The 20,978-nt window shown below is 40.9% G+C and overlaps 3 protein-coding genes across 14 annotated transcripts in view; 1 reads left to right on the top strand and 2 right to left on the bottom strand.

Annotated features, from left to right (window-relative positions):
- The window catches only part of ANKS1A (ankyrin repeat and sterile alpha motif domain containing 1A), a 296,375-nt gene extending 293,734 nt beyond the window's left edge, over positions 1 to 2,641 (bottom strand). For 4 of the 6 annotated variants that reach the window (XM_057494081.1, XM_057494080.1, XM_057494082.1 and 1 more), the window contains exon 1: positions 2,309 to 2,640. In XM_057494081.1, the coding sequence (XP_057350064.1) occupies positions 2,309 to 2,517 (209 nt within the window). In that variant the 5' untranslated portion in view covers positions 2,518 to 2,640. Of the gene's footprint in view, positions 1 to 2,308 lie in introns of all 6 variants that reach the window. The other 2 variants (XM_057494084.1, XM_057494083.1) reach the window with 1 other exon arrangement.
- Positions 2,642 to 2,725: 84 nt separating this feature from the next.
- TAF11 (TATA-box binding protein associated factor 11) lies at positions 2,726 to 20,277 on the top strand. Of its 4 annotated transcripts, none has more exons than XM_057494086.1 (6): positions 2,726 to 2,944; positions 3,782 to 4,146; positions 5,570 to 5,718; positions 7,213 to 7,300; positions 7,644 to 7,740; positions 20,036 to 20,277. In XM_057494086.1, exons 2-6 carry the CDS (start codon positions 3,979 to 3,981, stop codon positions 20,260 to 20,262), a joined length of 729 nt encoding a protein of 242 aa, XP_057350069.1. In that variant the 5' UTR covers positions 2,726 to 2,944; positions 3,782 to 3,978; the 3' UTR covers positions 20,263 to 20,277. The 4 variants fall into 4 exon arrangements, with proteins under 4 accessions (XP_057350069.1, XP_057350068.1, XP_036736217.2 ...); XM_057494085.1 differs by having other exon boundaries at positions 2,728 to 2,944; positions 3,443 to 4,146; XM_036880321.2 differs by lacking the exons at positions 2,726 to 2,944; positions 20,036 to 20,277 and adding an exon at positions 8,410 to 9,078 and having other exon boundaries at positions 3,680 to 4,146.
- Positions 9,306 to 20,978, bottom strand: part of BLTP3A (bridge-like lipid transfer protein family member 3A) — a 74,784-nt gene continuing 63,111 nt past the window's right edge. For 2 of the 4 annotated variants that reach the window (XM_036880318.2, XM_036880315.2), the window contains exons 15-21: positions 19,017 to 19,213; positions 17,468 to 17,625; positions 17,233 to 17,383; positions 15,258 to 15,520; positions 14,711 to 14,819; positions 14,491 to 14,597; positions 9,306 to 14,088 (exon numbers count right to left, since the gene is read on the bottom strand). In XM_036880318.2, the coding sequence (XP_036736213.2) occupies positions 13,963 to 14,088; positions 14,491 to 14,597; positions 14,711 to 14,819; positions 15,258 to 15,520; positions 17,233 to 17,383; positions 17,468 to 17,625; positions 19,017 to 19,213 (1,111 nt within the window). In that variant the 3' untranslated portion in view covers positions 9,306 to 13,962. The remainder of the gene's footprint in view (positions 14,089 to 14,490; positions 14,598 to 14,710; positions 14,820 to 15,257; positions 15,521 to 17,232; positions 17,384 to 17,467; positions 17,626 to 19,016; positions 19,214 to 20,978) is intronic. The other 2 variants (XM_036880317.2, XM_036880316.2) reach the window with 2 other exon arrangements.

Raw genomic sequence — 20,978 nt, forward strand, 5'->3', positions numbered from 1 at the left:
CCTACGCAGAATAAGCAGAAAGCCTTTGTGGAATTGCTGCAGTGGGAGATGGGTGGGTCATAAATAGACAAACAAACACACATGTGTTTTGGAACATTTATATCCATTGCAGCTGTAAGTTCCTATTCCTGCCATCTTTATTTGGTCACTCAAACAGCTGGACAAACTTACATTGCAGCTGGCAGTTCTAGTAAGGGTAGGATATGGCCTTTGATGCAAAGGCCAAACCTGGAGCTATGATTCCGTAGTTCTCATTAAATAACCCAGGGTCCTTGAGGTGGGGAACGTGGACAGAGTGAACGTACCTTCTACTATTTTCAAACCTAAAAATAGAGGGCATGCTGACCTAGGATTATTTAAATGCATATTCTCATTTGCTCAGAAATCTTTCACTAAGTTGAACCAGAGTTACTGCTAATTAATGACACACCTACTGGAACTAGTGCCTGCAGATCCTCCCTGCCCCTAGGAGTCAAGAGGATGAGAGGCTGTAGCAGCTCTTAGGCCCTCTACCATCTCTACAAGAGACACAGGAGCAAGTCAGATCTCTTACACAGGGGAATGGAGACACCATCCACATTTTATGACTGAGACAGGGCATATTAGCATCAGGCCCAAAGTAAAAATATTGTGCTTAACAAAGATTTCCCAGTCTTGCTTAACCACCTGACAGCTAACTCCTCAGCAAAAGTTCAACAACCTCTGAGAGTGGTAATAACTTGTTGACCTGTACTTGAATGCAGGAGATATGCAAAAGGTTCTCACTTCAGCAGGATTTGCAAGGAGGTTGAAGTATCTCTGGCAAACCGCTACATCATTCAACTCATTAGAGACAGGCACCTCCAAATTTGTAGTCTTACTGTCAGCTCTAAGATAGAAGTGCAGAAATATCAAAGTAATTATTCAAACTCAACTCATGCACTCAAAATACATTTATTGAACACCTGAGTTGTCAGGCACTGATCCAGGGACAGGGAATATAAACATGAGAAAGACTAAGTCACTCTGAAAAATGGAAGTGTTCTCACCATTTAATATCTCCCTTTATAACACCTAACCACTCAAGGCTCCAGGCAGGAAGTTCTTCTACTGCCAAATAATTCTCCTTTACCAACTCTATCATGATGTAACCACCTGAAACACTCTCACCATACTTCACTTACCCAAATTCTCACATCCTTCAAAGCCAGCTCAAGTCCCTCCTAGAAGCCCTAGTCCCGACTCACCCCAAAGTAATGTCTCATTTCTCTGAATACTAACAATTACGGTGAATACCACCATGAGTTTATTTAGAATTTATCATCCTCTAATTGATACTTTTATTTATTCAAAAAATCCTGAATACCACCTATGTGACAGCACTTTCTAGAGGCTAGAGATTGCAGCAAATAGTACTGATCTGACTGGCCATACAACTCCTTGAAGTTCTTCTCTTACACTGCTTTTAAAATCTTCCTGTATAGACCTGGGTATTCGGTGCTTAATACCTAATAATGTACTGGAGTCTTGGGCTCGCTCCTTTTGGTCCAAGCTCATTCAAAATGTAGTTACATAAATTACTGGGGAACAAAAGCAAACGAAGCCATTTCTAAATGAACTTCCACTTCTTGAAAACCTCAAAGGAACACGGAAGGAAAAGAAAACAAGCTATGAAAGTGCTGCTGAACCAACACATTTTATTAACTGACAAGGCACCTTCAATCCCCCCTCCAAGTCACACAAAAATGACCTTTTTCTCTCAATCCTTATAGCTCCAGATTCAAGTGTTTTAACAACAAACCTTGGAAAAACTTAAAGCACCCTCAGTTTCCTAAACAAGTTTTTCTAAACCTTTATTTCTTGATTAATAACCCCCCTGATGAATCCTGCATATGCCACTTAACACACTAATCCAAAAAAGTTCACTATAAGAACAAGAACGTGATAAATCCAGAGAAAATTTTAATAGAAGCAACAAAAGCCAAGTCCTGCAAGAGCCTGGTGGAAGGTTCCAAGTTCCCAAAAGAAGGGAATCAATTTCCTACAGGGGATCTGCGACCCTATAGCAGGCGAGGGTGAAGCCGGGCTGTGCCATGCGGCGGAGGCTGCCACCTGGGCACTCCCACCATTCTTCGCAGACGGGTCAGAACGCGAGACGAGAGCCCGACTCTGAGCGAACCCGCACCAATGCCCTTTGCCCGTCGGCCCGGGACACTCCGCAAACCCACCGCGTCCAGGTCTCAGGAGCCCTGACTTCTCCGGAGACCCAGGAGACGGGCGGGGGAGAGGGGGGCTCCAGGCGGCAGCCCGGCCCCGGAGCGTAACCCACCTGAGCAGACTGGAGAGGGGATGGCTGGAGGAGCCAAGGCCGCTGCCGCCGCCGCCGCCGCCGCCGCCGCCGCCGCCACCGGAGCCGCTACCGCTGCTGCCGCCGCCGCCCCCGAAGCCTGAGGAGAGCCGCTTCCCAGACAGCAGCTTCTCCACGGCCGGGAGGTGCCCGGTGCGGGCCGCCTCCAGCAGTTCCTGCTCCTTCCCCATCCCCAGGGCCGCCGTCCCCTGGGTCCCCTTCTCGGGGCCGCCGCAGAGACCGCACGAGCTCCCAAACTTTCCGTCTCCGGGCAACGCACCCCCGAAACCGGCCGAGGACACCACCCCCTCTCCTCCCTCGACTTCCCCCCCCCTCCCTTCAAGAACGTCACTTCCGGGATCTGGCGTCACGCGCCCCCGCGCCCCGCCCCTTACCCACCTAGCTGGGCGGGGCTCAGCGGGCAGGAGCAGGTGGCTGTGATCTGCGGGAAAGGGTCCCTGGTGTGCGGAGATACGCCTCCGGGGTCAAGAGGCAATCGCGGTGTGGACACCCGCTGGACGGGTGTAAAGGAACGAAAGAGGCCCACCTGTATGCACCTTAAGAGAGAGGTGCGCTCCTGCTCCAAAGGTTTTGGGGGCCCAAAGGACAGGAAATACGGTAATTCATAGAGGCTGTATGGAAACAAAGACAGCAATGTAACGCGCAGCTACATTTATAAATCCATTCTTTCAGCATGCATAAATCAAATACGTAATGGGGTGTGGAAACCTAGTCGTACAGAGGTGAATAAAATGCCCCCCTCTGTACCTCAGGGAGGGAAGGTAAGATAATTTTAAAATAGAAATTTTCCACTTCTTCATGCTCCCAATCCCTGAAATGGCTCACTAAAGCGAAACATTCAAAGGAAAGACCTCCCCTCCCGTTAGGATTTGTTTCCTCTTACTCTTGAAGAGATTAACCAGATTTAAATAAAAAATCAGGTTCGTGAAATCGACCCCAATCTTGAGTACTAGTGAATTGGAAAACTTTAATTGAATAGAAACTACATTTTGTTTCTGGTACTAGCACCGTCCCTGGATCGAAGTAGGCGCTCAATAGTTGTGGAGTTAATAAATGGATTGGATAAACTCTGTTCAATATGTGACATTTGTTTAGGTGCTTGAGGAACGGAAGAAAAATGCTGGAATTCGACGTAAACTCAGGCCTGCGGTCTGTGTCCAATTGAATGTCCGAGGTTGAGTCCCTGCCTGAAAGTTTACCAGGTAGCCGCATTCCAAGACACGGGCGGACAACAGAATTGAGTTTTCTCCCGTCCCGAAACTTGACTCTTGAGGAAAGCGGATTAAGTAAGGCGTTAACTGACATTGTGTTTTTAGAAAGGCGGAAGGGGAAAAGAAGTCCTTCATCACACACAGCTCTCCTTTACGAACGGCTTCCCGAAGTGGAAAATTCACAAACTGAATTCCGTATCTTCAATTTTCCCTCTTGCCACAGCCACCAAATCAGAATTAAAACGGAGCCCTGAAATCCTCTCCGCGCGTCTGGAACTGAGCGCTCCGAGAAGCTGTAGAGATGATGTCATCGCAGAGCGACAAAAGGAAGTGAGCTCCTGGGCTGCTGTGCCTCGCGCCATCCGCAGTGCTCGAGTCTGACAGCTCTACGATCTCCCCTCCCCTCCTCTTCTCGCGGCGATGGATAATGCCTGCGAGTCGCTCACGGAAAAAGGTGGAGAGGCAGGGGCGTCAGAAGAGACCTCTGCTGTCCCCGGAGGCGCTGCGGCTACTGACACTGAGGGAATCCCGGAGGAAGCTGAAGGAGGAGATGCGGACTTGAAAGAAGCTTCGCTAGAGGAAAGCCAGGTAGGGTTGAGGCCGGAGGAGTTCTCTGAGACTGTGTTACCGGCTGCTCGACCGGCTTTCTGGTTGGTCCCTGCCAAGCTAAAGTAACTTGAACTCGCAAAACTCCCTCTGGATCTACAGTTGCGGGGCGGGTGGAGAAGAGGGAGGAGACAAAACTATAGAGCTGGTTCGGTCCCAGAGACCCAAGCACGGGTTAATATTTTAATCCCAACCCTTAGGTATTAAAGCTACCTCTAACGGTATTTTAAGTAGCCTCTTGGTTTTCCTGGTGAGGAAATTGTGATCGGATGCCACAGGGAGACCTATTGCAAGAGCTAGAACCCAGGATTCGTAGGACCCCTTTAACCGCAATATGGTTTCTCTTAGATGTTCCTTAAGCATAACTTTGTCATTATACACTGCAGAGTCGTTAAAGGAAGACTTTGAGGGAGTTACTGTTTTAGTCACGTTCTTTACCCCCTTGGGACATTTAACTGCTACGGGTGACCTGGGGGCTAATGACCAAGAGTGTCTATAACGTAAAACACACCGAACCCATCAATTGTATCACCGCAAGAGCTCAGCACTGTTGCCTAGCTGAGCATCGGTCAGAAGACCAGAATCTCAGCATTCTCCTGAGCTCCGTTTCTAGAGAATCTTGGGGTCTTAGAGCTATAAGGGACTTAAAGAGATCATGGGGAAGGACACTGCATTAGATGGACACAGCTGTTCAGAGCATAAAGTTGCATCAAAATATGTAAACTAAGAACTTTCAGAAAAAGGGAGAAAGGTAATGAAACTATTTTAAGAAGGAACCTTTAAAGCAGATCTCAGGACAAAAAGGGTTTGAACAATAATTAGCTTAGTCCAGTGGGGAGCTCACTACTTACAGAAATTTGCACCCAACAAAAGACAAAATTCTTTGTTTGATGCTTCTGAAACGCTTGTAAAAACTGATCATATACCAGACCACAAAGAAAAACATGAGTAAAACTGTGTTCATTACTTATGTGGGGAGAGATAAATACTAAGAGATAAACCTATATTCAAAAAGTTTTCAGTCATGTAGATGATACAGATACTGGTTGGATGGAGAGGACTTTTCTGACATCCCCTCTAAAGAATGAGACCAGGAGAGTGGACTCAGGGGGAGAATGGTTTCATGATCTTGGCATTTCATTGCCCTTGTAAATAGATGCTGGAGCTATGATCATAGTTAACTTAGAATATTGGATTGTTTAGTTGGTTTTCTTTCCACAGCTGGACTATAAACTTCTTTAGGAGAGAGAGTGTATCTTACACTTGATGGTATAGCTGGTGCCTGGAATCAGAAGACTAGTGAACAAATGGATTTGTTGTACTCCAATGAGAATGATGTCTTCTTACCTTGTGCAAGTCTGGAAAGTAGGCCAAACATATAATAGCGTTTCTTTCATCTTCTCAGCTCAAGAGTCAGGACATCTCAGATTTAACAGGAGTTGAAAGGGAAGATTCAGCATTACTTACTCCTGCAGCCAAAAAAATGAAAATAGATACCAAAGAAAAGAAAGAGAAGAAGCAGAAAGTAGATGAAGATGAGATTCAAAAGATGCAGTGAGTTACTTTATGATCTTTTCCCATGTCCAAGACTGACTTGACAACACTAAGTTAATGCATTTGTGTTGGTCTTTAATTAAAAAAAAAAAAACTGTAAAGAAAATAAAGCAAATATTATGTTACAGTACAGAAACTAAAAATAAGTAAAAAGAAAAATATCACCTTACCACCAGAAATAAACATTGTTAATATTTGGATATATGGTCTCCAAGATGGTTTCTGTAATATATATCTATAAATATAACTAAATATGTTTTTTTTCAAAGATGTTAAATACTCTTTGTAACCTGGTTTTTTGCATTATATTTGGTGAATGTTTCTCATGTCAGTAATCATAAATCTAGGTCATAGTTTTTTTCAAAATAAGAATTGCTTCATTATGTTTTCCGATTGTAAAAGTAGTATGGGCTCATGGCAAATAATTGAGAGAATACAGAAAAATAGGAAAAAAAATAACCCATAATCCCACCACCTAGAATTTACCCTGGGTACATACATATTTGGATATACACCTTTTCAGATTTTTTTTGTTAATGTTTGATATGTATAGCTAAATATTTTTATGTTGTTAAATTTGCCCATAAATCATTGATTTTAGTGGCTGCATTGTAATCCATTATATAGACTAACCATATTTTAACTAATCCCTACAGCTCTTCTGGTTTTTTTTCTTCTGACATGATGAGTATCTTTGAGCCCATCTTTGCATATTTGTCCATTTACTTCCTAAATATACTCCTAGAAATGAACATTTTCAAAGGGATTTCATGCATATTTCCAAATTCTTCTCTAAATCCTTGTTCCACTTCACACTTTGTCAGCACGTATGACTTTGTATTCTCCCATTCTAATACCATTCTTTTTAATACTTGTCTGATTTATGAAATTTTTTATCGTTTATCATTTTCATTTCTCTAGTTAATGGTGAATATAATTATTTCCCCTCTATATTTATTGGCCATTGGTATTTTTGTGAATTTCCTGTTCATGTCGTTTGCTCTTTTCCTAAAGTTAGTATGGCCATCTTTTTATTTCAAAATGTTAAAGTATTCATGCTTTTCCATATGTTTTACAAATATATTCCCCCAAATCAGTTAATATTAAAAACTACTGGTTTGAATATTAATGTGTTTAATTTTTACCATCAATGTGAAATATAGTAAGGTAGTTATGGGGAGAGAGAGCCTAATTATATTAAATACTGTTTATATATATTACTGTATATGAAAACACAATCTATATGGTATGGTAAAGTGATCCAACATTGTCGTTGAAGTTTTTATTCTTAATGAAGAAAGTTATGTTTCACTTGTTTTAAAGTTTCTTAAAAGTAGGAATGCTTTATATTCGTTCCTCCTAAGTTCAAGCCTAATGCTATTGACCCTTGAAAATTCATTTTCTAATTATCTGAGGCTTGCTTTTATTGATGTAATAATGTATCTCGAGCCTTCATTCTTATAAGCCAACTTAATAACCTGAATCTTTGTCTAGAATCCTGGTTTCTTCTTTTTCTGAGGAGCAGCTCAACCGTTATGAAATGTATCGCCGGTCAGCTTTTCCTAAGGCAGCCATTAAAAGGGTAAGAATGGACTACCACACTTTATTTGTCAGATATGAGAACTGAACTAGACTCAAAAGCTATGTCCATTGGCATCTTGAGGTGAGGTGTTTGTCAAATTGGTGGATAATTTAGGTGGGAAAATAAAAATAGATGTTCTTTAATTGACCAGTTGCACTTTTGTATTTCAGGGATAGGTCTTGACATAATATAGGTCATTGTACACCTGCATTCTTGTTTGAATAGTCTCAATTTCAGCATTCAGCCTTTGGTAAACACTTTTTCAGAAAAAAAGAAACTCATATGGGTAGTATAAGCCAGTCCTTGACTGTATTAATCACAAGAGTCTTTGTCTTCTTTCAAGCTGATCCAGTCCATCACTGGCACCTCTGTGTCTCAGAATGTTGTTATTGCTATGTCTGGTATTTCCAAGGTTTTCGTCGGGGAGGTGGTAGAAGAAGGTGAGTGTTCATACAGATACTGGATTGAACCTGTGTTGGTTTTATTTTTAAGAATATCTATACTGATGAACTTATTAAAGCACCTGTGGGAGTTACCATTTGTACTGGAAGTTGACCAAGTGGGGATGCTTGTATTCAGGAGAACATGACCATTATCCCTTGAAAGTTTGAATACTGGAAAGCAAGAAACATCTAGGAAATCCCCCTGAGTCTTGTTCTCAACCCAGGGTGACAAAAGCAGACTTTGTATTTTTCTCTAATGGACTTTGTTCATTGGTGCTACCAAATGAAAGGTGCAAGAAAAGTGATCACTGGGGCTGACCAGTGTGGTATGGCAAGGAGTTGTCCCTAATATTATGACCCCTGGGAACTGCCCCCCTGTCCATCAAGTAAAGAACCTGGCTGCTGCCCATTGCTAATCTTTAGCCAGTGAAATGTTTCATTTTTTAAGGAGAAGATATGTTTTAAGCCGTTGCTTATGATAAAGCCTGATAAGGGATATTATGCTAAAGCTAACATACTTTGTAGCATTCCCTTAAGGGAAAATGTCTTCGTTTATTTCCTTAGCAAGCTTAAGGAGGGTTAATGAGAATTACAGGACTCAAAAGGTCAGTGATTAATAAGCTCTAGTGTGACAATGGAATCTTTTCCTTACCCTCCTCTGTTTAGCACTGGATGTGTGTGAGAAGTGGGGAGAATTGCCACCACTGCAACCTAAACATATGAGAGAAGCTGTTCGGAGGTTAAAGTCAAAGGGGCAAATCCCCAACTCGAAGCATAAAAAAATCATCTTCCTCTAGACCGAAGTCCAGAAAGGCCTTTTACTAAAGGAACAAGTACTGGTTCCAGACTTCCTATTGGATGAGACTTTCTACACTGGTGCTTTAGTATCTCAGTCCTCCAAGGATTCCATTGATGATTTTAATGTCTTTATCAAAACTCATATTCATCACATCCAGAAGTCTGCATGCAGCCTGCCTCATACTTACCCTTTCTGTATATTGGGACCTCTTATGGCATTTCGAGGCATTTAACTCTTTCTTGGCTAGTTGAAAGAAGAAAGTGCATGGGCCTTAAGCATTTTCTGGACAGGGGAGCTGCTTTCAGAGAGAAAACCTTTCCAAGGGAGATTTGACTGTTTCACACTGAAGCCTGAAGTTGCTATGACTTAGGTTTCTTACATCTGGTTTTTTGTAGATGAAAACAACCAGAAACTTTTGTGATATGCTACCATGAAGGACCCACTACTAGGAGTAGTGGAATAGTTTGTTCCTATAAGTATTTTAAGATTTCCCTATGGATGTTGGTGAGTGATCATTAAACTGTGTTTCAACTTGCCATATGTTGTTCATTTTCTGTCTAGCTGGTTGGAATGGGGAGAAGTTCATCATTCTTTTTTGGGGGCAGGGTAAAACTGGTCTCGACTGTTTTGTGAAAATTTGAGCCCTTCTCATTTTCTACTAGAACCATTTAAACTTTTTCTCACAAACAAGTACTAAAGCACTTAAAAATAATGTAAAAGCCCTTATATTCCAGATTCCTATAAACAGATATACCAAAACCAATACTGCTTAATAAGTTTAATTTTCTTTTTTCAGGTGGTTCACAGAACCAGTACAACTCAAGGTTTGATTAGATATTGCAACATTAAAATTTCCCAATACTGACCATATTCCAGTTCATCAGATATATTCTCACTGTTTTCCTCAATAGAGGGGAATGCAGGGATCTTTTATTGACAGGGATTAGCAGTAATAAGGCTACTGTTCATAATTGGCAATCCCCAAGAATTCTTTCCTCTGTATCATTCAGTGTCACAGGGAGAAGGGTTTTGAAGCTATTTTCTTTTAAAGCTTTCCTGAGCATGTCTTAGTAAAAATTCCAATTCTGTTTAGCACCCTGAGTGGGGAAACAGCTTAAACTCACAAAGTTGGGCAAATCTGACTTAGTAGCTTATATTAAAACTCATGGCTTTAAATGTACTTAGCCAGTAGAGAAGTCACTTCAGTGAGGCATTCCACAAAGAAATGCTGTAAGACTCAGACTAAAACTTGACCAAAAACCAATGAACTAGAAGAAAAAAAAAAAAATTCAGCTCTAACAGGTATTTTTTCTTAATGGTTATAGGAACTCTATCTATTGCAATTTGAAATATTGGATAAGGCTGAAACTTAAAAATAACAAGGGAGAAAGACAATAGCCCAAGTCTGGCCACTTAGCAAAGCCCCAGTTTAAACTTATCCAAGAGTGTTTCCCCTTGTGTCCGTTAGGAAATGGGGAAAATAATCCCCACTCAACAATAGCTACTATCCATACCTACCCAGAGGTGAACAGGAATATTCCTATTCTAGCAGAAGGCAGGGATAGATCCAGGTGAAGGCTATAGAGCCCGAAAGGATAGCATATCACACCAGCTTATCTTGATACAATGACTATGGTTAAACTGTAAGGCAATGAGCAATAACACAGCTCATGCAGTTCTCAAATAACCAGATGTCATTCTACCACCTTATGCAGCAATGTTCAGTTGTTTTGTGATGTTACTGTAACTGACTTTGGAAATTAAGCAAGTAGTAAGTGAATTAAATAAGAAGGAAAAAAAACCCTTAGTGTAAAGGCTTTCCCATACCACTATGGCAATACTGCAAACTACCTTCTTTCCTCTACCCACCTGAACTAGCCTTAAGGGGGAACTAATGTAAATGGGTTAAATGAAAGCATTTAAGTTATGGGGTATGTGAACAGTAGCGTTTACTTTTTGTATACTCATACACAGGAACCATTCCTTTTAGAACCATGAAAAGGGTACATAAAAGTTGAGGCCCATAGCAAAATGAGAGTCAGATTAAACAAACAGAAAAAGCAGCCATCACAAGAATAGAACCCACTCCTTCTGTCTTAAGTCAAAGAAACTAGGTTAATTATTTCAGTAAATTGAAAACAATTTGAGATTGATAACTATTCTTACAGCTCAGCCAAGAAAGATTTAAACTAGTCCATATGCACTAAAGTGTATCTCCCATATATCAATGTAAACAGGAATTCTAGACAGTCCCAGATGATAGATAGTTGTAAATGCTCACAGCTGAAATGGTGATGTGCAGTGTCTCAAGTCTTTCAGGGATAGTGGTGCTATCGCTCCATTTTCTTGAGGTATTGATATTTCTTGTTCACAGTCTTAGAGCTCCAAGGCAGACATTACTATTTTTTCCTTTCATTTTTCTCTTTTACACATTATCTTAAGAAGGACTACCAATCAATTTGCATTTCGTTATGAAAAAGACTTCCTTCCCGCAATGAATAGTAGTAAAAAATTACACAAGATGATTTTTACTAAAGTTTCAATGGACAATGACCCCTACCATGTTTCCTGAGGGAGGATTTCAAGACACAATGGCCAAAGCTACCACATAAGGGAAGTCAAATTCTATGGCTCCATTTATCACAGGGACAAGAGCTCCAGAGAGCGTTGACACCTTTGGCCAGTAAAGGGGCTAGCTTTGCTGCTGGCTGGATTTGTTTCTCTTGCCTCCCACCAAGCAAAAGCCGAAGGCCGAGGCACACCAAGCAATCCCTATTACATATCTTTGCAGGAAGGGAGCCAGTGATAGGGCAGGCAGGGAGGAGAGGAAGGGAAGAGAACCAGAATGTGATTTTAACCCAATTCAGGTGAGCCCAAGGTTGAATAATTCTACTTTACAGATATTAGATTTCCCTTCTCCCTGCTCCAAGTACATTAGAAATGCCATACTTGAGAGGACCAGTGGTCCAGTTTGTTCAACATTCTGCCTTTGAAAGAAGCACTAAGGGGAACTTTGTGAAGGGACGCCTTTACCCTCTCAGTTGTATTTCACAAATAGCCCTACTTTTCTGTAATTCCTTTTGGGAGGCCATCATACAGGGATTCCTTTTAAACCTGCACCCATACATAGTTTCTGCCAGCACCACTTCCTGCATAATGTGTTCCTTAAGTTTCTGATTTGCTATGAGAAGTGCTTTCTTTGTTATCAAAGGATATGAGACAGAGCCCTAGATCTCGTACTTCAGGACCAGGTGAATATGTCCTTCCTCTTGACTGGATATGTAATCTAACACTATCCTCAGCTCTCAAACTTCCCAAAATTGGAGCCCACATTTTAAAGATATGCCCTTATGTGGAAGTATCTCCATTCTGATAATTTTTGCTGTTATCTAGATCTTTTCCCCCCTTCACCATGTATTTTGTAAATAAGGTCACTGGAAGTGCATAGATAATTTAAGACATTACCATGGTTTTGTAGGAGGTCCTGTTTTCTGTGTTTTCTCCATGTGCCCTTCCTGATGATATAGTTGGGCTTCTGGCCACAGGAGCACATTGACCCTTCCTCCCTCTCAGCAATGTGTAGGTTTCTTTCCTGAGTTCTAACTAGCCCACTGCCTCATCAGTTGCTTATTCTCCCATAAATGGACTGCTTTACACTTACCAAAACCAAACCTCACCTGTCATTTTCCTGAGTATTCACAGCCCAGTCTGTGACCCTTCTGCAGTTTTGTCTTTTTTTTTTTGAAAGTCTCTTTTGATTTACCTTTCACTGCCTGGAAGTAGGGACATTTGATTACATTGTAATGTCCTACTTTCAGGTTATTTACAAAAATCTTAAGATTAAATTCAGTATCAACCAGTAGGAAACTTCCCCTTTTAACATTTTCTCCAGAAAGATGTTTATTCTAAGGTCCCTAAATTGTTTTCCAAGCATAGCAAAATATTCCCATAATCTCAGAGTAACTAGTGTTTTTTAGATTGCCTTAGTGAAGAACCTTGACAAAAAGTTCTTTAAAAATCTGAACAAATTAGATCTTGTTCCTCCTTGAGCGTGTTTTTTTTAAACCTCAAAAAACTAAAATATATAAGCATGATTTCCCATAAAGGAAACCACTTTATCTTTCCTTCAATAGGTCATATGTGATCAAGACTTTAGTGACACCACTAAATCACTATTTTACCATTTTGTCAATTCAAGGTGAGTTAGCTGATAAACTTCAGTTCAACCAACATAGCTTGAAGTATATCACACAACAGTATGGATGAAGGTGGAGTGTTGGGGGAAAATTAGGTAGGAAAGAAAAAAGGCAGGGGCAAAAATAACCCTAGCTAAATTGAAGGGGGTTTTGGTTTTTTTACTCAAATCAAAATTACATGATTTAAAAAAGCCACAGTGATAGAGGGGGGTGAGAGGCCACTGGCTGAGATGTTTACATTAGAGTTTAAAACACATATTCAGCTCCCAAACCACCATGTACTAAGGAGAATGCTGGTGGAAAGTCATATTGCTGGGAAAGCAGATGTGCCAGGGACCCCAGAGAGAGAGAGAAGAAGAAACCTCTCGTGCAGCTGTAGACAAGAGACAAGGCTATAGGCAGGCAATAGGCACAGAATCAAGCTCCCCTACTGATCCCTACCACATCATGCCTTCAACCGAGCCCAGAGTTAATTTCTTTTTCTTGATCTAAATTTAAAAATAAATTGTGTCATAGAAGGGAAAGATGATACAACTGAGCCACTACTGTTATTTACTTCCTGTGACAGCATCACAATGATGAAAGTATAACAGAAAAGGAAGCTTAACCCTGAAAAATCTGATTGTGATATCAGCCAAGATGAAATGAGCTTGGTTCCTTTTCCAAAATAGACAGCATCCAGGTCTCCTTTATTCTCATGCCTCTCTTGGCTCTCGCCTTGTTGGCTAGTTACTGTTCCACTCCACAACCATGGCCAAAGTTTAGGCCAAGGATTTTCAGGACTGTTACAGGAAGCTCTGGGACGGAGAATCTTTGGTGGCTCTGTGGGTGACAAGAAGGCAAATACTTTCCCTTGTTCACATAGGCTATAGAGGAAGCAAATGTCTTTGTCATGAAACCAGGTAGTGAAATGGCCCTGCAGTGTTTAGAAGATTCCACCTAGTAGGCAGAGGGCCAAAAGGCTTTATCCAGGCAAGACACGATGCTCAAGCCACATACAAAGCTGCCCCCAGTTTCCTGGAACGTGGTTATGCTTTTCCCTGTCTTCCATCCAAGTTAGAATGGCTAGTAAGAAAGGACACCACAAGGAGTGAGTTGAGCACTGCCCAGTCCTTCCGGCATCCTTAGCAGACTTCTTCAGCACTGGACGGTGCCTTCTATCATAGGTGGTGCTATTGCTGGTGATCTCCTTGATCCTTGGCACAGATGGCTAAGCCATTACTATCAGAGCTCAAAGAGGGGGTTATATTTCCTGATTTCCTGAAGAAGTCTGTCTTTATCCTGGTTGGCACTGACCAATGCTTGTTTAGTTTCTTTAAGTTCCTTTTGTAGGGCAGGCAGTTCTTTCACCTGAGAAACAATAAGCAATTCACAGTTAAGGAATTAGGCAACACACCCTTCCAAAAGAGCCAGTAGGGAACAGGTGGAAGAATTCAAGCAGAAAAATTTTAAAGTTTGGCTCAATAATCAAGAAAACCCAACTAGATCTTTCCTAAGAGCCTATCCTCTCTTCATAGTTCATCAGTTCCAGGAACAGCAACAGGCAGAATATGTGATCAGCAACCATTCACTTTCCGCTCCTAACTAACATCCACTATTCAGCATTTCCAGAAGCTGCTGCTAGGCGACAGAAGCCCAAACCACCCAGGTATACACAGCACAAGCAACTTTTTCAGCCCTCTGGGTTTACCAGCTTTGCGATTACAGCCCCTAAGGGTTTATGGAAGAGGAACTGTGCGGTTAGGTCCTCACCTGCTGTCCAAAAGCCTCCCCTGTGGGCACCAGAAACACCTGTTCTTTTGGGGGCTGCTGCTTCTCACTTTTAGGTACTTCAGCTGATGGTCTGTCCTGGGCAGCAGCTGGAAAAAAAGTAAAGTTTCTAAACAATGTACTGCTGCCAACATGCAGACAATTCCTAGTTGTCACCTATTCCCTTACAGGAGAAGCCAGGAGGCCAATATGCCCAACTCACCATCTATATGGAACACACCATCATCACTCCTTGTTACCACAATATGCTCCATGGCCAGAATGATGGGGATAGGTCCTGGAGATGTCGGATAGATGGGAGGGGTATCATCCTGCAAGAAAAAGGGAAACCACATGATGACCCTAACCAGCTCAGAGCAATTTAAGCAATGACCCATTCTACTATTCAGCTTGAAGCACTTTTATATTATTGTTTGTCCATACATTCTTTCAAGATAAGAGAGGCACGACTGAGTCTATCCTATTCTAGAGATGGTGAAACTGAAGATCAGACAACCTAATGAGCTTGCACATAGTCAGGCTGCATGCCAAAGAGAAGGTTAGGTCTAGAGACAAGGTCTCCTTGCTTGAACCCAGGACTTTTTCACAACAACACACATTTATGCACTACTACATCGACAAGGCAGCTAATACGCATTTGCTCACTTGAGCCTCAGGTTTTACAGTGACAAGAGAAGAAGTTAACAGCTGTCACTGCTACAATTCCTTGCCTGACAAAATCTAGGGTAAAAACCAAAAGTGCCTCTCACCTTTAGGGTGATCCTGGAGTTCAGAAGCTCAATCTTCATGGGAACTACCACTGGGATCTCCTCATCTTCCAAGAAGGGCCCCAGGCCTTTGAGCACTGAAGTAAGCAGCTCAATATCACACCCACGAAGCAAGAAATGCAGGAAGCCATTCTGTATGGCCAGCGGGGAATGAACAGCTGCACTAGGCCCCACCTCAAAGCGAAGGCCCACAGCCGGGCTGATATGGCCAATTTTTAAAACTGAGGATTCCTGAAAGCTTGTACCTTTGAGAAGACAGACAGAAGAAAAACATATTAATAGCCATTGACTGTTCTAAGCACTTTACATATATTTAATAATCAAAACAATCCTATGCCAAAAGTATTATCATCATGCCTATCTTGGAGATGAAGGAACAAGGCACAGAGAATAACCTGCCCAAGTTACACAACGTATAAATAGCAAGGATAAGATGTGAACACAGGCAGCCTGACTGCAAAGACCCTGGGCTTAGCTACTTTGCTATAATGCTTCTCACAGTTGAAGGAGGGTTAAGGACCAATAAAAAGCTGGTCCGACTATGACTCTGAGGCACTGGGCTAACCGCCAAGGAAAACCCCTTAAAACAGAGGACCCTCAATTCTGCTAAATTTAAACAACTCTTCCTTTCTCCAAGTCTTGGTCTTCTTATCACTCTCTGATAAAGCCAAGCAGGATCTATGCTAATCTCAAAACTCCATAAAGAATAATCTCAGGTGTAAGAACATGGATATGGAACAATTTACATACTTACATAATTGCAAATTGTTACAGCCATTTGGGAAAATAAATTAGCCTTATCTAGCAAAGTTAAAGCTATACCTACCCTAATGACCTAGAAATTATATCCTCAGTATAACCCTGGAGAAACTCTCCAGCATATATACCACGAGAACATGTACATGTTTAAGTCAACCCTATTTGAAATTGTAAAAACAGTGGCAATAACCCAAATGCCTATTCAGAATAGACTAAAGACGTAAATAGAGTAATGGGTGCAAGGGATATTTTGGGGGTGATGGTTGCACAACTGTGTAAATTTACTAAAATTTACTGAATTGTGAACACTTATGAGTGAATTTCATAGTACACAAATTATACCTCAATAAAGCTATTTTCTAAAAAGCAGAAAGTATATTTGTACAATAGAACATTATACAGTAGTGAAAAATTTGAATTATAGCTAACTCAACTACATAGAATAATTTGAAGAATATCATATTACTTGAAAGAAGCAAATCACAAAGGAATATAAACTATTAATTTCATTTAGAAAAACCCAAAACCTATAAAGCTAAATAATACATTGATACAAACACATGTGCAAGAACTGTAAAGTAAAGCAAGACAATGGTAAACACAAAGATTCAGGATAGTGATTCCCTATGACAGGTGAGAGCAGAGGAAGATTCAGAAGGGGGCTCCTGGACTTCAAAGTTAATGAATGGTACTATTATATTAATCAGCCTAGCAGGTGAGTACATGGGTTCATTGTATTATTATTCTATATATTACATATGTTTTATAGGTATTCTTTAGTATGTACTTAATATTTTTAAATATTTTTAATGAAGCATGTAGCAAGCATAAGGCCAGATTTTTCCTGTCATCTTTTAAAGCACAAATATCAGTGGATTGAATCTGAATGGCAGATATCCCCTGATCAGATATAGTTGATGTTAGCAGCCACACAAATGAAGAAGTGGACACTGGCCTCATGTACAAGCTTACGAAGCACCTGGGAAGTGAAGATGGAGAATAGCCTACTGAATGCAAAGCCCCAGAAAGAGCTCTGGGAGGCTCCTTGCAAGAAGGAGGTTCATTGGAGTTCTTCCTCCCCATAATGGCTACTGAAAAGCACCAAATGTCTGCCCTTGAAGCATAGTGACAGCAGAAAGAAGCTATGACTACTCTAGATAAATTCCACCAACTCTCCTGGAATGGCCACCATCCTCACCTGGGCACTGTCCATGCAGAAACTTCCAGAGTCCCACGGTGCCCAGCTGCTGAAGGGTCAGTTCCTCAGCTTGCAGGGCCACAGTCAGGTCCTCACCACGTACCTCAATCCCAAAAGACACCTCATTCACCTTCAGGACCAGAACAGAGACCTGTAAAAGGAAACTCTATTAGCTAAGTCCCAAGCTTCCAGCCTAGAGCCCACTCTCCACAGAGAAGAAAGTAGAGCAGCTGACCAAGTGAAGACTGAGATCTCCTTCACTGGGTGAGACTGAACTGTTGGCCTCTGGTGAACCCTGGCCATAACTATCCACAACAGGGCTCCCTTGAACACCAGCACTGTCCACAACGTTTGGAAGAGATCCTGGTGGAAGGGATTCTGGACCAGACTCTGCTTAAGAAAGAAGACAAAGGAGTTTGAGGAAGTCAAAGAATTCTGTTCAAATCTAATCTCTAAAACAATGATAAATATAAAAACAAAGTAAAATAGTTATGACACCTATGAGACAAATGAAAATTTGAAATCTAAGTAGATATCTGATGAATTTAAGGAATTGTTAATTTCTAAAAGTGTGATTTGAATGTATTTAATTACACTAAATTATAGTTAAAAATGGCTAGGATGGTAAATTTTATGTGTATTTTACCACAATTTAAATTTTTAAAAAATATTTTAAAAGTCTGTATCTTCTAGAGATGCATAATGAAAATATTTATGAATAAAATGATATGTTTGGTTTTATTAAAAATAATAATAATAAAGAGAGAAATGTGGTATCCACATATAAATCAAGTATAAAAACCAAATGAGTATTCATATTTGAACTGACTGTTTATAGTTCATAATGCATGAGCAAAACCGAAAGTTTCTGAAATAAGAATGGCCATGAGTACTTAACGTTTGAAGGTAGGTAATGGGTACATGACTGTATTTTTATACATATTTGAAATTTTTGATAAGAAGTAAAAAATAACAATAACAAAACAAACAAGGGTACATACTACCCAGCTTAAAAAAAGACCATCTCTTTTTATTTTATTTTCATTTACTCTTCAAGAACCATTTAAAAAGTTTCCATTTCAACTGGGAAGAATAGGTGGGAAGGGAGGGATAAGGGGGAAAAAGGGGCATTACGATTAGCACACATAATGTGTGGGGGGCACGGGGAAGGCTGTATAACACACAGAAGACAAGTAGTATTCTATATCATCTTACTAAGCTGATGGACAGTGACTGTAATGGAGTACGTGGTGGGGACTTGCTAATGGGGGGAGTCTAGTAACCATAATGTCGCTCATGTAATTGTACATTAATGATACCAAAAAAACGAAGTTTCCATTTCAATAAACTGAAAGAACCAGTGTAACTTCCATTGGTGATTGATCTAATTCCTAAAAGTTACTCATTTAATCATAGACAAAAAGTGTATAGTTATTTTCCAACTATAAAATACACAGGCAAAAAACAGACAACAAACACACACACACCACTGACACCAGCCACAAAAGTAATCCTACTGCCACAGCTACATGGCTGCAAGACTAGCACTCTCTCCTTTGGTCTGAGTCTTCTTCTATGATAAAGGTCAGTTTATCATAGACCAATAAAACAGAAGATGTGAGGATAAAGCCAGAGCCACAGATTTCTCTCTTTTTTGGGTTTTAGTTAAGAAAAGGTCTATTTTATCAAATCTCAACTCCTTTTGCATCCTGCCAGTCTGAATACAAGCAGCAGAAAGAATCCTCTGGACTTCTACAACTTTGCCTGGCTCCACTTACACATACCAGACTCCAAAAGCATCACGAAGCTATCACTGCCATCACTATCCACTGAAATCCGGTCTTCAGGGCCACCATTATCTGATGAGACACCATCAAATGACTGCTGAGATACTGTCCTCTTCACTGAGAAAAATCGGAGTCGGGGAGCACCTCCACTCACTGGGGCTGCCAACCCCTCATCTATCTTAGCCATGGGCTCCCTGTTTAAAAAACAAAAATAAAAAATGTGGCTTAGGAAACATGTTGTTCATCCCCCAATACCCATTCCTTTCAGCCCACCCAGATAGTTACTGTATACATAAACTTTGATGTAAGCTATTACCCACTATAAAGGAGTCACATCATTTTTCAACTGCTGGCCTTTCTGAATTCTCATATTCCAGCATGTCAAATTGCATAAGCAGTCCTTCCATATTAACATTAACTGTCAAGGTTATTTGAGGCCATCCCATATACAGAAGAGATCAAATACCTACAGACCCAGGTGCTAATGAATGGCATCTGTAGCCACATTTTCCACAAGTATTTACTAAATAACGTCTGCACTCAAACAGGTATACCATATTGGCATTGGGCAGGGTGGGAGAGTGAATAAAATGATGAATAAGATATCACCTGTCCTCAAAGAATTTCTAATCTATCAGGAGAGAGGAGGCTTCTATATAAATAACATCATATGAGAGCAAGTCACACACACCATAAAAGAGGGACAGAGGCACAAGCCAAAGGTTAGGCAATATCAAAGGGGGCAAAGGATGAGATGGGGATCAAGAATGGCTGTGTGGAAGGCAATGGCATTTAAGGTGGTCCTGGAAGGGAAGAGGGCATTCTCTGGGGAAGAAACAGCATGAGCAAAGGCATGGAGCCAGAAAACAAAAAATTACCTTTGGAGACTAGGAAGTAGGTCAACCCAATGGAAGCATAGGTTTTATTAGGGAGGAGCAATGGAAGAAAAAGAGGCATAATAACACTGTGAGAAGAAATCTTTAACGACTTTTTAATCCTACCCTCCCACTTTACAGATGAAGAAACTGACTCAAGATCACAGCTAAGGGTGAAATTAAGAAAAACCCAAGTCTCTTCACTTCTTGCGAAGTGTTTTTCTCACTTGACCACATGGGTTACAGCCAGATTACAGAAAACTCTGGATAAAAGATTATATATGAAAGTGCTCTTAAAACTGAAAAGTGCAGAGGGTATATGGGAAATCTCTGTACCTTCTGCTCTATATTTTTATGAACCTAAATAAATAAAGCCTATTTTAAAAACGTGTAAAGTGTCAGATGGATATATCATACTTGATTATTCTATATTAAGAAGTTCAAACTATATTCAAGGGGTATAAGGAGAAAGCCTGAAAGTTTTAGAGTAGGAAAATAACAAGATCAGTCCTATGTTTTAGGAAGTCTGACCTGGCATTTTCAAACAAGCTGGAGAGGAAAAAAACTCCAAAGAGGAGATCAATTAATAGTCTACTAAAACAATCCACATGTGGGAACAGAAAGGAAAAACTGATGTTCAACTCCCTAAAGCAGTGTTCTCAAAGTGTCATCCTGATAGAAGCATCAGTATCAAAGGAAATTTGTTAGAAATGCAAATTCTTAGGCCCTATCTCAGACCTACTGATGAAGAACTCTGGGGGTGGGGCTCAGGAATCTGCGTTTCAACAAGCCCTCCAGGTGATTCTGAAGCAAGCTTATGTGTGAGAACCACTGCTCTAGGAATTATGGTCAGAACCTAACAAATGACTGCAAGAGGCCAAGCTAAAATGTAGAGCCTGAACAAGCAAGAAAATGATGCTACCTAAGTAAGAAAGAACTGGTCTGGGGAGGGACAAGGAATTCAGTTTTACATATGTGAACCTCCAGGCACCCCTGGGAGATCCATATGGAGCTGTGTGCAGTAGTTTTAAATGAAGAGCAGGGGAGGAGAGGGAAGTCATGATGGAAAATATATATAGCAGCA

Source organism: Manis pentadactyla, chromosome 16, assembly GCF_030020395.1.
Source record: "Manis pentadactyla isolate mManPen7 chromosome 16, mManPen7.hap1, whole genome shotgun sequence".
NCBI lineage: Eukaryota > Metazoa > Chordata > Mammalia > Pholidota > Manidae > Manis > Manis pentadactyla.

Excerpts from the sequence above, each read along its gene's own strand:
- TAF11 (XM_057494086.1), top strand. The coding sequence starts at position 3,979 with ATGGATAATGCCTGCGAGTCGCTCACGGAAAAAGGTGGAGAGGCAGGG. Across the intron at positions 4,147-5,569 it reads CTTCGCTAGAGGAAAGCCAG|CTCAAGAGTCAGGACATCTC; the intron begins GTAGGGTTGAGG and ends TCATCTTCTCAG. Across the intron at positions 7,741-20,035 it reads CGGGGAGGTGGTAGAAGAAG|ATGAAGAAACTGACTCAAGA; the intron begins GTGAGTGTTCAT and ends CCCACTTTACAG.